Source organism: Molothrus ater, chromosome 2 (genome assembly GCF_012460135.2).
Source record: "Molothrus ater isolate BHLD 08-10-18 breed brown headed cowbird chromosome 2, BPBGC_Mater_1.1, whole genome shotgun sequence".
NCBI lineage: Eukaryota > Metazoa > Chordata > Aves > Passeriformes > Icteridae > Molothrus > Molothrus ater.
This window is the reverse complement of record NC_050479.2, coordinates 89,230,187-89,244,770: the sequence shown is the minus strand read 5'-3', so window position 1 is coordinate 89,244,770 and position 14,584 is coordinate 89,230,187. Positions and strand designations below refer to the sequence as shown.

At 54.5% G+C, this 14,584-nt stretch overlaps 2 protein-coding genes across 3 annotated transcripts; both read left to right on the top strand.

The window, feature by feature from the left end:
* The first annotated feature begins 2,985 nt into the window (after window positions 1-2,985).
* On the top strand, window positions 2,986-5,771 carry LOC118686546 (C-type natriuretic peptide 2-like). Of its 2 annotated transcripts, none has more exons than XM_054513992.1 (2): window positions 2,986-3,032; window positions 5,360-5,771. In XM_054513992.1, the coding sequence occupies exon 2, from the start codon at window positions 5,360-5,362 to the stop codon at window positions 5,630-5,632; it is 273 nt and encodes a 90-aa protein (XP_054369967.1). In that variant the 5' UTR covers window positions 2,986-3,032; the 3' UTR covers window positions 5,633-5,771. The 2 variants fall into 2 exon arrangements, with proteins under 2 accessions (XP_054369967.1, XP_036238709.1); XM_036382816.1 differs by lacking the exon at window positions 2,986-3,032 and adding an exon at window positions 3,610-3,999.
* A 2,296-nt stretch (window positions 5,772-8,067) lies between these two features.
* GAPDH (glyceraldehyde-3-phosphate dehydrogenase) lies at window positions 8,068-11,352 on the top strand. The gene is made up of 11 exons (XM_036390391.2): window positions 8,068-8,159; window positions 8,686-8,729; window positions 9,307-9,406; window positions 9,542-9,648; window positions 9,734-9,824; window positions 9,999-10,114; window positions 10,229-10,310; window positions 10,456-10,607; window positions 10,709-10,787; window positions 11,017-11,100; window positions 11,251-11,352. The coding sequence occupies exons 2-11, from the start codon at window positions 8,707-8,709 to the stop codon at window positions 11,350-11,352; spliced, it is 936 nt and encodes a 311-aa protein (XP_036246284.2). The 5' UTR covers window positions 8,068-8,159; window positions 8,686-8,706.
* The last annotated feature ends 3,232 nt before the right edge of the window (window positions 11,353-14,584 follow it).

The following is a 14,584-nucleotide window of genomic DNA, read 5'->3' as shown; positions in this document are numbered from 1 at the left end:
GGTTCACCCAGCAAGTAGAGCATGCTGCTCAGTTCCCTTCTGCTCTGACTGCAGAAGTAGCTGCTGTAGCTTATTTTGATCCCTATTAAAAAAAAAACAAACAATCATTAGGAAGTGCATAGCTTTGCACTAACCTGAGCATACCTGAATGGACATAATCATGTTAAATGCTTCCAGAAACAAGTAAAGGGGAATGATGGGGTAACAGGTGTATTTATAAACACTCCACTTGAGTCCCATGACTCAGTGAAAGTACTTGCCCACTTGCCACCAGACTAAAATAGCCAAATACCAATATCAATATGCTCCAACTCCAGAGCACACCAGTAGCCTCGGGACAATCACATGAAATACAAAGATCAGAAAGCTACAGCAATGTTGTCCTCCTCCCCTCCTTCCTGACAAAATATTCAGTGAGGGCTCCAGGAGGCAAAGGTAGCAGCTACAGCATTGACAGTAAATACAACACAGAGTCATGCACACCATACGTGATTCCCTCACCACCCACAGGGTATGACACTCACATACAGGAATTAAAAAAGCAAAAGATAGCATATATGGATGTCTGCCCAGGCTCAAGGTTTTACAAGCAATCAATCTTGTGTCCATGTGAGATAATATGTTGCTAATGGTACGGTAGGGGAGATATGAATTCGTGGATAGAGGAAGTGAGGTGGCCATAAAACTCTTAGGTATTGGCTCATGGTTGAACTTTTTCCTTCAGGAGATCAACACAGTCATCCTTCTGGAAGGAGGGTTTGGCAATCAGTGACTGGACTGACATGCTGGCTCCTTCACTGCTTTGCAGTCTGTCCTTTGCTCAGGACACTCAGACATTGTACTACCTGGGCAAGTGAGAGTGAGAAATGAGTGGGTGAGAACTCTGATTGGTCCCTTTCTGCAGATTTTTGAGGTGGAGCACCTTCCTCTCCTCACTATCCTCCCCTGATATTAGAAGAATTCGCAGTCCTGTGTCATAGACAAACAAGTCCTGAAGAAAGATGAGGCAAAATCTAAGAGGGATTGGGCAGCTACACAGTGGCCACAGCCTTAAGTAGATATTTGCTCTTCTATTCCTCAAAAACATATATTTTGGTGGCTGCCACAATGACCATAAATCACTGCTGAAGGAGTAATTTCACTCCCCTGCTCCTGAGGCAGTGGGATTACTCAGTGCCAAGATCAATGAATATTGTACACTTCTAGAGCCTGGTGTTCCCTCAGGGTTCTTCACTCAGTTCCCAGATCTCCCAGTCTCCAGTTGCCCTGCTCCTTTCCTATATGAGCAACTGTTTGTAGAAGGCTGATTGTGATTCAGCAGCACTTTTCTGGTCTTGCAAGCTCTCGAGTCAGTGCCCCAGCATCCAAGGGGGAAGGGTTTTTATAAAGGAAACTTGTTAGCATCAGAGAGGAAAAAAGGACAATAACCTGTTTGAGACTGAGAAAACTGGGGCAATCAAGGACTTGTCTGCCAAAGCCTTTTCACTTCACAGTCACTGCCAGGACATGTCAGAGTAACTAATCAGTTCTACTGCAGTCCCAGCAAGGATCTGGGGCGCAGAGCAGCTGCAACATCACAGCACCTGAGTCACTGAGCACCTGCGTTTTATCCAGGCTTTGCTGGATTTGCAAGAACTTACAAGAATCTGCAAGAAAATTCGCGAATTTTCTGCAGTCTCTGAAGTTTCTTGCTTGATATGGGAGGGGGATGGCTCTTTCCCTCTTGCCAGCCCCAGCTCTTGCTGAACCCAAGGAGGGCATTTGTCATTTGAGTTCTCAGAGCCTGCCCACCCCTGCAGGGCTCAGTCTTTGTGCAAGTGGACTGGAATTTTGGAGCAGTTGCAAACACATTTTTGGCATTCTTGCAGTATGGGGGCCACCCCATTCAAGGGATGCCAGATCAAACTGCTGCTACATTTCATATCAAAACCAAAGTGCTGTTCCTTTTGCACTTACCTTTCCCTCAGCAAAGGAGTGACTCTGACTCATGTAACCGGTGTGTTCCAGTGGAGCTGCTCCTGCCGGCAGCAGGAGTGCTTGAGCACACTGACTCAGCTCTTTCTGGACAGTCACATGTGACTGGGAAGTACAGAACAGCATCCTCTGGGACACTTTGCATGCAGCATGAACATGTGCTGACTTCCTGTCCTTCCTCTCTTTTCCATCCCTCTCTTTCACATCACAGGGCTCCTTACACCACTGCATCCAGCACAAGGAGGGGCTGGCTGTGCACACACATCCCTGTACCCCATTTGTGCCCAGGCACCCCATCCTAATGCCACATGGGGTGCGTGTCCTGTGGCTGTCCAGCAATCCCCTGTGCTTTGTTAATTCAAAGGTTGGTATGAAAGTAATCCTGTTTCCCACAAAATGTCTTGGTGGGGCCTCGGGAGCCCCTCCATGTGCTGGCCCAGATGACAGGGTGACATAAATGCCACACAGGATCACTAGAGCATCACATTGCTCTGGACACAGCACCAACCATGGGTTGCAGCCATCAGCTGGAGCTAACAAAATGGGATGTCCACAGCTGTGCAAAGCACTGCTTCCAGCATCAGTGCCCCACACTGAAGGGCCATACTCACTTCTCGAGGACTGGATGCAAAAGGTTTGTAAAACTTTCTGTCTCCTTGGGCAGAGAAGAAATGGACCCACAAACCTGCATCTGCAAGTGAAAAATGCCTGGAAAAAAGGGAGAGAAGGAGGGAGAGACAGCAAATATCTGAACTGTGACTTTTGTTATCTCTGCAGAAGACCTTTTTCTAATTTTCTTCTTTCTTTGAAAAAAATAAACAAAAGCAGGCAGAAGAACATGTTCTGTCAAGTTCTGGCCTGACTTGTGCAACAGTACTGAACTAAGGGAAGTTCGGGGTGTTAAACTCTCCCAGCACACCCACTGCTAATCCTGTACTGGGGTACAGTCCCCCCATTCCTCTCCCTGACAAACTTTGCTGATTAATTTCTGTCTTCATACCCAGGCTGACTTCTGCACCCTGATCTCTAAACAGTGACCTCATTGCCTTGTTCAGCTGGTGAGAAACTACAATAAAATGGAAGAGGTAAACAAAGTGGGGGGAACTAATGGCCAGAAGATTTAGGAGGTAGGAATCTGCTCCTTGCTATCCTGCTCCCATTGTGTGCCTGAGCTTGACAAAGTGCAAGCTGAGCCTCGACAAGCTCTTTTCTGTGACGGTTCCTCTGGAAACTCAGCCCAGTCCTCCAGATGGTGACTTGGGACAGACAGCCCGCAAATTATATGCTAATAGTACTAGACCCACGCTCCTGTCACTGCTACAAATTCTGTGTAGTACTGGAATTCACCCACCTTCTGCAGCAGGAGCTCTTCATCCCCAGCCCAACTGTCTCACCAAGATATAAATATTAAAAACAAAAGCCTGTGTTGTCACAGACCTGAATTTGTGTCCACTCTGTGCAGCCAGCAGTGTGCCTACCTCTACCTGAGCTGCAGTTCATGCTCACACTGATCAGAGAAATAGCATTAACAGCACTCTGCCTATGAGGAGGATGTTAAATACTCCTACACAATGCAGCCTTCAATATCCTCCTTTTGGGATGTGTTTCAAAGTGTCACCCTGACCCTGACAGACACCTCCAGGTCCTGGCGAGCAGCAGCTCAATTCACATTTGTCTTCCCAGACACTCAGTAAACACCTTTGTGTCCTTTTTCTTTAGAGGAAGGGGTCTTGCTGAGCTCACCCTGAAATATATCATCCTGGACAAAAGGGCTGAAAGGTTCAGGAGCTCCAGGGGGTGGTTCAGCAGGGAGCTGGGGCCAGCTGCCTGCCAGGACCAAAGCTATAAAGGCAGAGAGGGGCTAGGGACCACATCCCACACAGATGCTGCAAGTCCTGCCTTGCCTCCCACCAGCCCTGGGCTAAGATGCTGGGGCTTCGGTTGTGGCCTTGCTCATTTTTCCTCTTCTTGGTTCTGCTCTCTGCCAGCGTTCAGACTGTGTCCTTACCAAGACAGAGACTACAGGTAGGAGGGAGAGAGCTGAGGTTGATTTCAGGAGGGGAGGAGGAGGAGGGAGGCTGTGTTTGAACCTCAAATGAGAGGTGGTCCCAAATTCCAACTACAAGAAGGCTGCTGTCTATTCTTGTTGCACTCTGCCCTTCAGCAGCCTCAGCTCTAGGGTGACTTTATAATCCAGCCCCTAAGGAGCTCCAGCATTTCAAGACAGGAAACAGACAAAAGCTTTTTAGTGCTCTGCAAAAGCTTTTAGCAGTGAAGAGCCTGGTCCTTTTGAAGCCCACTGTGTCAGCAGCCACCAGATATTACAGTCATGTCTCTCATCATGGTTCTGGTTCTGGTATTTCAGAGGGGAGATGCATCCTGTTGGGCCAGGAGTTTTGCTCCTAAGCTCAGTATTATCCCCCTTAAAGACCCTCTCTAAGGCCAAGAGCCCTGTCCGGATGCCAACTAAGGGCTTCTTCACTTGAGTAAAACTTTATCCTCAGCAATTATAGCAATAATATTTTTGACTTTGCAATCTAGTCAGCTCCCTCTTACCCAAACCCTAACCTGAGCCCCAGCACCTTGCCTTTACATCACCCTGGGAAAGCCACAGGGAAATAGGACATTAACTAAAATCACAAGACTGAGCCTGCTATGACTCACCACTTTCACTCCTCGCTGAGGATGCCTGTGTCCGCTTCAGTTAACTTGCTACCACAAAGAGCTGCACAAAGGCATCCTCAGCCTTAGCTCAGCATCCATGTGAGAGACAGATGTAGAACGGCTCCTGCAGGCTGCTTCTATAGGCAGCAATGCCATGCCTCCACTGCACCCAACACACCCCCCAACCCTTGTCTCCCAGCAGTGCTGAGGGCTTACAGTCAGCACAGTTAACCTAGAGGGTTTCCAGCAGATGGGGAGTCCCTCTTCCTCACACCTGCTCTGCTCCTGCCTCTCCCTCAGCTTTATAATGGTCCTTTGAGGCAGGACCATCCTTCCCAGCAGCCCTCTGATAAAATGAAATAGTACACAGCAGCCTGAGCACATAGAGATGCTCAGCATCCACAAAAGGAGTGAGGACTGAAGAGTTACCTTCCAAATCTGGGGCAGGGCAGGACGTGTGTATGGTTTTACAAGCGCAGGGCAATCTGCCCGCAGGCAGAGCTCACAGCAGCTGTCTGCCTGCTGTTTTGGTCGACAAAGTCATTTCAGACAGTGGGAGTTACTGGTCAAGGCTCTTCCCTGTGTCTGGATGCAATGTCACAGGCACAGTGCTGTGAGCAGGCATCACTTTAATGTCCTGCCTGAGCCCTCAGGAGGGTATGGGCAGTGGGGTACCAGAGGGTACAAGGCTTATCACCCCTCTCTCCTCTGTTTATCCCAGATGCTCCTTTCACGATTGCTGCCCCTGGAGCCCGAGTCCACGCTGACCGAAGAGGACACAAAGGAGGGGTCCAGCTTTGGTCCTCAGCTGCTCTCCTCCACTCTGCCCTTCCTCCCATCTGGGGCTAGAGCCGCCCGTCCATCCCTCTGGCGCAAGAACCTCGCCAGTCGCAAGTGGGCACTGCCTGGAGATTGGGCCTGGAAGGCCATGCCCAGGGGTTGCTTCGGGCTGAAACTGGACCGAATCGGGACCTTCAGTGGTTTGGGGTGTTAGCTTTGGAGGGCCTCCGAGGTGAGAGGGCTAAGAGCGTGGGCTCGAGCAAGCAGGCAGGGAAGGAGTTCAGGGCAGAGTGGAGCGCACAGACAGACAGCGAGGGGATGGGGCAGCGGGGCAGGCTGTGGGGCCACTACCTGCCAGCCGCCGGGGCAAAGGCCGGCACCGGGGACGCGCCGTGCTGCCGGCGCGGTGCTGGGGCCGGCCGGGGCGAGAGCAGGCGGGCGGGACGCCGCTGGGCGGCTCACCAGGCCCGCTTCTCCGCAGCCGGAGGGCACCCAGCCTCGGGAACCTGCACGGCTCGGGAACCAGCACCGGCTCGGGAACCCGCACCGCTGCGCGAAGCCCTGAAGCTCCCGCTCCGAAAACGGGAGGCTGCGGCAGCGAGGAAGCGGCGCGGCCGTACGAGGAGGAGCTGCCCGGCTCCGCAGCTGCCCCCCGCGGCCGCTGAACCCCCGCTCCGCCGGCAGCCCCCTCCCTGCTCCCCGTGCCTGAGGACTCGCTCATTAAACAAGCTGTACTCATTCGCCGCGTCCGCGCTCGGCGGTGGCTGCCCCCGGCCGAGGGGCGGGCGGGAGGCGGTGGCAGAGCCCGCCCGGCGCCCCCGGCCCCACGCGCGGAGCCGTGCCGGGCCCTGCCGGCGCCGCCGCCATTCCGCGTGGGGCGTGCGGCACGCGCGGCTGCGGCGCGGTGCGGCCGGGGGGGCGGACACGGGTGAGGTATCGACCGGGCACGGGGCACAAGGGCCGCGCTGCTCACCCCGGCCGCACTCTGCCCCCGCCAGAACAAACACCGGGGCCTCCTGTTTGCGCTGAAGCTTCCCCCGAGCCTGCCTCGGTGGGCTGCGGCTGGGGCACCACCGACCCCGGCACGAGCTCGTAGCCCTGCTGCTGTGCCCCGCGAGCCATCACCATGTCCTGGCCTTTAAGAAAAGGTTGTAACCTCAGCTGGGTCTAAACTTAGCCCCTCAGCAGCACCGGGAATAGCAGTGGTTTACGGAGAGTAGGGTTACGTTTGAGCTGCATGACCCCTCTCTTGTCCCCCACCCCAGTACCTGCGTGGTTCCCCCAGCCTGCCCACCCCCTCCCTTATCCTTAAAGCCCTGCTCAGCGGAGCAGCCAGAGGGACATTCCAGCTCCCACCACCCCCACCCGCTCTGACAGTCGAGATTTGCATTCCCACTGGTCCCACACCTTCCTCCGGGATGGGAGATTTGGGATTTGTGCGTGCTCTGGGCGTTGTACCTAAGGCGGGTGTGTCCCGCCGCACCTGCCCCGCACGGAGCCGAGGGATGGAGGCGGCAGGCTCGGTGAGGGAGCCCAGCATGGGGGGCGGGGAACCGGGCAGCGGCCATGCCAGGAGCGCTTCCTCCTCGCAGGCAGCCAGGGAAGGCGGGCCGAGGCGGCAGACGAGCAGGATTTCCGCCGTCACGTCCCGCGGGCAGCGGCAGCAGTGCCGCAGTGCCTCATTAAGATGGTGCTCACGCTGCCGCCCGTGGCCTGCTGGGGCAGCGCCCGGCCAGGGGCCACGTCCAGAGCACGCCTGGATAAACCCATCCAGAGGGGGGTCCTAGCCTAGAGGCGGGAGAACTCCCAGACAGTACCTCCCGTGCTGGGGGGAATAGGGATCCGCTGATCCCTCGGGGTGGCCCGAGCATCCCTGCAGTCCATTTGCCCTTGCAGCCATAGAATCATGGAATGTTAAGGGGTTGGAATAGACCTTAAAGATTATCCAGTTCCAACCCCCGTGCCACCTGCACGGATGCCTCCCACTAGAGCAGGTTGCTTAAGGCCTTATCCAGCCTGGCTTGGAACACTGCCATGGCTGGGGCATCCACAGCCTCCCTGGGCAACGTGTTACAGTACCTCATCACCCTCACAGTAAAGAACTTCTTCCTAATATCCATCCTAAATTTCCTCCCTTTCAATTTGTACCCAATACTCCCTTTCCCATCACTACAGCTCCTGACGAAGAGTCCCTCTCCGGCTTCCCCGTAGGTCCCTTCGGATACTGGATACTACTCCATCCAATTGGGCAAAGGCTACAGCCGGGGCGGGTGACTACCTGCCCTTTGTTACCAGGTGAAAACAGCGCATATCATCCTCCGGAGCAGCAGCGAGCCCGGCGGGACCAGCCCCCGACCTGCTATCACCCTCCCTGCCTCCTCTGGCAGGGGTACAGCCGCCCATCCCCGCTCTGGGGACACCTCCCCGCAAGGACCGGTGCCTTTTTCACCACTGCCACCAACCCCCTCGGGGTGGCTCGACGGGAGGGTGATCGCTACGGAGCCTGTGTTCCCAGAGCGGGGCCTTTGTTAACGGGGGGTGGCGGGGCGGGGGAAACAGGGGGGGTCTTCGGCAGCCGCACCCGCAGCACGGGCGCACGTAGCCCGGTCCGGCCCTCGCGCTGCCATTCGACGGCGTCGCGGCGGGGCGGGCCCCCGCCCTACCCTCACGCGGCTATAAAGGGCGGCGGAGAGGCGCTGCGCCACCTCCTCACTGCGCGCCGGGCGGTTCGGAGGCAGCAGGTAACGGGCGGGGCGGGGGAGATGCGCGGGGGGAGAGAGCGGAGGCGGCGGGGGGTGGGCGTGTGAGAGCCCTCTCCCCACACACCCGCGCCGCCCACCGGCAGGGGGTGCGGCAGCCCCCGGGCGGAGCGGGGCCGCGTGGCGGCGGGGCCCATGGGCACAAAGGCGGCGCGGCGCAAAATGGCGGGGGCAGCGTGAAGGGGGGCGGTGAGGCCAGGAGGGATAGGGGTGTGAGGGGGGAGATGGTCGCCGGAGGAGGAGGAGGGGTGGATGGTTGTGGCGGGGGGGGGAGGTGAATTAATCGCCCGGGGCGGGGGAGTGATCGCCCGGGGGGGGAGGGGGGTGGGTGTATGGGGCTGGCTCGGAGCGCGGGCTCCCGCTCGCCCGCTCTCCTCGCCCTCCCCCCCCGGTGCCCACTCGCCCCTCGGCGCGGGCGAGGCGTTAACGGCGGCGGGTGCGGGCGCGACCGCCGCGGGTGGTGGTTGCCAGTTCCCCTCATGCCCCTACCGGTGGTTTCTGCCCGCAGGAACATCCCGAAGCGGTAAAGATGGTGAAAGTCGGAGTCAATGGGTGAGTGCCGGGGCCGACGGGACCAGCAGGGATCTGGGGGAGGGTTGCGGTGGGGCGGCAAGGTCGCCTCAAGGGCGCGGGGGGAGGATTTGGGGAGAGGGAGAGGTTGAATCCCGCCGGTCCCGCTCCGCCGGCGCCCCCCGGGGCAAAGAGCGGTGCTGCTGACTCATTTCTACTCGGATTCGGGGTGACTCACTCCGGAAAGGGCTGCCGTTGCTCGGCTGCCCCAGTTTCCCTCCCCATTCCCGGGGATCCCTGCAGCCCCCCACCAAAAGGTCTCTCGGTGGATCGTGTGTCGATGGCGGCCCTGGGGCTGTGACCTTCTCGTGCCGGGTCGAGGAGTAACCGGATCCCCGGGGCTCTCAGTAAATTTAGCGATTGACCTTTCTGGGGCGGGGGTCGCTCTTAATCTTTAACTGGGGTGCCTTGGCCTTTGGACGAGCTGCAGGACTCTCTCCCGCCCTAATGGGCAGGGAGCAGCCGATGATCCCGAGGGAAGGCTGCCAAGGACTGCCTCCCATGCCCAGCTGGGCTGGTTCTCTGTTGCACCTCCTCACCCTTGTCTTTTTCTCTCCAGATTTGGCCGTATCGGCCGCCTGGTTACCCGGGCTGCCGTCCTCTCTGGCAAAGTCCAAGTGGTGGCCATCAACGATCCCTTCATTGATCTGAACTACATGGTGAGTTGCTTTGTAGTGCCCCCTCTGGGCCTTTCTGAGTAGGGCTTCTCTGGATCTGTTCTGGTAGCTTCCCAGGGTGTTAGAGGATGATGGCAGCCTGGGTGCCTGACCTTCCACTCCCCCTCTCTTTATTAGGTTTACATGTTCAAATATGACTCTACTCATGGCCACTTCCGGGGCACTGTCAAGGCTGAGAATGGAAAACTTGTCATCAATGGGAATGCTATCACCATCTTCCAGGAGTAAGTATCTCTTTCCTGATTGCCCCTCTGGATATTGGAAGCAGGTGTCTCATGGACCAGCTTGTAAAATTTTGTCCCTCCTTAGGCGTGACCCCAGCAACATCAAGTGGGCAGATGCTGGTGCTGAATATGTTGTGGAGTCTACTGGTGTCTTCACCACCATGGAGAAGGCCGGGGTGAGTATGCCACAGAGGCACAGGAGAGAAGGGATAGGGCTGCTTTCTGCCTGTTGGGCATGCCACCATGTACAGGGCTGCTCAGGATGGGGCTGTGAAGGAGAAGAGATCTGAAGAAGAAAGTTTGGAAGGATCCTGATTTATATAATCTCTTATCTCTCTCTCTCTCTTCAGGCTCACCTGAAGGGTGGTGCCAAGCGTGTGATCATCTCTGCCCCCTCTGCTGATGCTCCCATGTTCGTGATGGGTGTCAACCATGAGAAGTATGACAAGTCTCTGAAAATTGTCAGGTAAGGAGAGAGGAGCGTGCTTTCTGGCCTGGAGCTCTCAGCAGCTGCCAGGGGTCTCACCTCACCTCAGTGGAAGTGTTGCCTCTGGCTGATGTGCCTTTATCTCTACCCCAGCAATGCTTCCTGCACTACTAACTGCCTGGCACCCTTGGCCAAGGTCATCCACGACAACTTCGGCATTGTGGAGGGTCTCATGGTAGGTCTGCAGCTTGGTGCTGAGGAGGGTGACCTGCTACAGATCCCCTTGTGTGAGAGGGAAAGCATCTGTACTCCCTGTGTCACCTGGGATGCTCTTTCTGGAGAGTACTGGCTGTGTTCTTAGTCCTGTCCTCTTTCTTCAGACCACTGTCCATGCCATCACAGCCACACAGAAGACAGTGGATGGGCCTTCTGGGAAGCTTTGGAGAGATGGCAGAGGTGCTGCTCAGAACATTATCCCAGCATCTACTGGAGCTGCTAAGGCTGTGGGAAAAGTCATTCCTGAGCTCAATGGGTGAGTGTTGTCCCTTCTCAGGTGTCAGGAGGAGGCCAAACATTCCTAGGCTGGCAGAGGAGTGCCAGATGCTGTTCCTTACTGACTTATGTCTCTCACAGGAAACTTACTGGAATGGCTTTCCGTGTGCCAACCCCTAATGTCTCTGTTGTGGACCTGACCTGCCGTCTGGAGAAGCCAGTAAGTGTTGTGGATGAGATCCTAACAACTTCCAGATGTGCCCCTGCTTCCTCTAAGCTCTGTATTGCACCTGGAATTGCCCTCTCTGCACCCATCTTGTCCTGAGGATGTGATCTTTGAGAAAAGAGCACCTGCTGCGTGTTGCCATGTGTGTCTCCTCCCTCCCCTGTCCCCAGTGGACATTCTGTGTGAGTTGGGGTCTGATGATGTTGGATCTGTGTCTCCTCAGGCCAAGTACGATGACATCAAGAGGGTAGTGAAGGCTGCTGCTGATGGGCCCCTGAAGGGCATCCTGGCATACACAGAGGACCAGGTGAGAAGTGCCTGCTCTCTCAGCCTGCACTTAATGGCTCCTGCCTTATTTTTCCAAAAGGCTGTTGGCAGCAGCTTTGCCAGGGTCCTGGTTTGGGCACTTGGAGTAGACTGTGGGCAGCCATATGTATTACAATTTCTTGTGTTTCAGGTTGTCTCCTGTGACTTCAATGGTGATAGCCATTCCTCCACCTTTGATGCGGGTGCTGGCATTGCACTGAACGACCATTTTGTCAAGCTGGTTTCCTGGTAGGTGCAGCCCTGGGGGACGTGGGGGTTGGCACAGACAGGTTACAGACTTGGGTGTCCTGTTGCTTACTGCCGGTGATCCAGGTGGATACACAGACCTCCAATCTCACTGTGGAGTGAGATTGCTTCTTACCTGAAATTACTGTAGCTGCCTCCTCCCCCCCAGAGGGTAGATGGGAGTTCAGTTGTGTGGGATGGGGCAGAGGAGCAGGAAGAATGCAAGAAGGGGTGCAAGAAATGGGTCAGCCCTGACACGCCTGTTTTCTGTCCCCAGGTATGATAATGAATATGGATACAGCAACCGTGTTGTGGACTTGATGGTCCACATGGCATCCCAGGAGTAAGCTGAGCACACAGCCCCCCCTGCTGCCTAGGGAAGCAGGACTCTCCTTTGTTGGAGCCCCTGCCCTTGTTCACCACCGCTTAGCTCTGCATCCTGCAGTGAGAGGCCAGTTCTGTTCCCTTGTCTCCCCCACTCCTCCAACTTCTCCCCGAGCCTGGGGGAGGTGGAGAGGCTGATAGAAACTGATCTGTTTGTGTACCACCTTACATCAATAAAAGTGATCACCATCTGAAAAGCCTTGTCTGTCTGTCAGGGGGAGATGGGAGGAGGCGGGGGGGGGGGGGTACATGTATGTAATGAGCAGCTACAGGCGCCTGCATGGCACAGTCTGCCAGCTGCCATGAGAAGCTGGGGAGTGCAGCCTGCTGAGCTGCTTGTTCCACGTGGGAGAGCCCAGAGTCCAACCCAGGAGCCAAAACAAGGTGTGGGTGGTGCAGGGCTGTGCTCCACAGCAGGACTCTGTGTGGTAGGATGGGAAGTGGCTCTGGCTCCATCCACCCAGCTCTGGATTTGCTTGTCTGATGGGCACATGCAGAATAAAAGTGCTGAGCAGATGACTCATGCATTTGGTTTGGTAAAGGGGCACAAGAAACAAATTAATTCTCCTTCCCCTGCCTCAGCGGGGGACAAGGAAGATGCTTCCTGGTGTTACAAGGCAGGTATTTCACTTGCTTTTACCTTTTAAAATGAATTGGCTTTGCCCCGGGGGAAGTGGCTGCCTAGGGACGTGTTGGAGGCCATCGTCGGCATGGTGGCGGCCAGTCTTAATTCTGGCTTAATTCTGTGCGTAAGGAGGGGCAGTTGCAGTTAATCTGCTGAGCAGCAAATCTCTGCAAGGTGAGTGTCAGCCCTCTGCCTCCCTGCATTAGTTCTGGAAGCATGAATGCCGCTGGGCAGCGACAGAGCCTTCCGTGACCTGTGAGCACCAGGACAGATAAGTAATGCACTGCACAAAATCACGTGGAACTCCATTTTTAGCAGCTTAATTTAGCATCTCAGGGCTGATGTGTTCTCTCCCTGGCAGGCACTTTTGGAGCTGTTGTCCGGACCCCAAGTGCTTTAGACCCTGATCTGGATGCTGCAAGGACGTAAGCTGGAGGATTTAAACTCTCAGGATCAAGGTATGCTGGACATGGTTTCCCAGAGCCGCTTATCTCCTGCAGTTAGGCTGCGTAAGAATTAAATGTTTGGTGGACTAGAGGGCGATGACTCGAAGATATTTTGCAAAGAGAAGAGGTTGAATAACCTGCCTCTGGATAGGAACTGGGATTCTGAGCAGCTTGTTAGCCCTAGGACAGCAGAAATACTTGGATTACACCAGAAATGGCCCCGTCATTGGAGCTTTAGGTAACTGTGGCATCAAACGGGAGCTGCCTGGTGCTGGAGCTCACTGGAGGCAGCCCTCCTATGGAGCTGGCTTTCTGCTGGGGGGGTTTGTGTAGCTTTGGAGACCTGTCAAGATTACAAATGAGTCTTGGGTTGGTCCCATCCTGTCCTTGATTGCTGTGCCTGGGTGCTTTGAATGGCTGTGCTGTGTGCTGCCTGCATATTGTGTGCATGCAAGTCAGCGCCTCGACTGATAATCTGGAAGAGCAGAGAGGCTACTGAAACGTCTAAAGGGGGGGAAGGATAGATATCCTCTTTTCCCATGTAAAGCATATTTTGAACTGGGTTAAAAGCTGGAACATTTATATGAGTCAAATTTTTCTCCTAAAAAGCCTTATGTTTCCTAAGTGAGATAAGACTACCTGAAAATTCTAGAGCAAATTCTTGTTATTTAACAAGCGTGAGCCCTATCCAACCTGAGATCAAATTGCTCTTGGAATGAGCAAAGTCATACAGCCTCGGGGTGGAGGAAGAGTATGTGCTCTCAGACCAACAGCTGCTGGGAATGGCTTGAATAAAGGTTCACTCTGTTTTCAAATACTATTTCAACTGGTTTACAATCTCATCTCTCCCAGAAAAATTATATGGTATTGAGGTGAGGAAAGCCAGGAATCACAGCATTTAAAACATGGTTGGTCTTGTACGGAAACAGGGAGAGTGAGCATGGCAAACTAGTCATGCAGCTTTTGGATTGCCTGGAGGGCTTGGTTTCCTCTCTCTAATATAACCTCCCTAAAATGCACAGCTCTTCCAAATCCTTATTTTGCATCCAGACACTGTACCTACAGATGGCACCACAGCGAGGCCCCTCTGGACAGATGGAAAAACTAGCTCAGTGGCCAGCCTGTCTGAGAACTGCAACCCTGACCTAAAAAAACCCATGTAATTTTGTTTTCCCATCAGTTTGCAAAATTGACATATATTACTGTGGATGGCATTGAGATAAAGATGGGAGATCTGCTGTGGCAGCTGCTTCTGTCTCTGGAGAGTTTTTCCCCAAGAAGGGGAGGTCTAGATTTGTTCTGTTTGCTCTAGTGTTTTTATGGAAAGCAGATAGAAATGCTTGGTCAGGCAAGGCAGGTGCTCAGGGCAGACATGAAGAGGCTCTCATTCAGCAAGGTAGTGAAAAGCAATTGTGCCACTTTGCTGGGACAAACAAACTCCAAGAGCAGCAGCCACAAGCCAGAATCCATCCTGGTTTGTGAGCACCTTGCAAGGGGAAGGTACAGAAAGACACTGATCCTGGCTAAAGGGTTGACTCTGCCTTCCCTGGCTGGCCAGGCAGCAGGAATCACTGTGCAGAGCCATTGTAGGAGAGGGATGCACCTGGGAAAGCTCTCTGGCTGACCCAAGAGACAGCTTCTCTGATGGGCAGCCAACCATTTCTAGGGGTGGTAAGCTCTATGTTTTATTCTCCTTTTTTTTAAGACAGCTAAGGGTAACTGGCAGTGGTGTTACAGAAAATTCAGTTTTATGATAACTTTGAACATTCAGAGAAATTATTTTA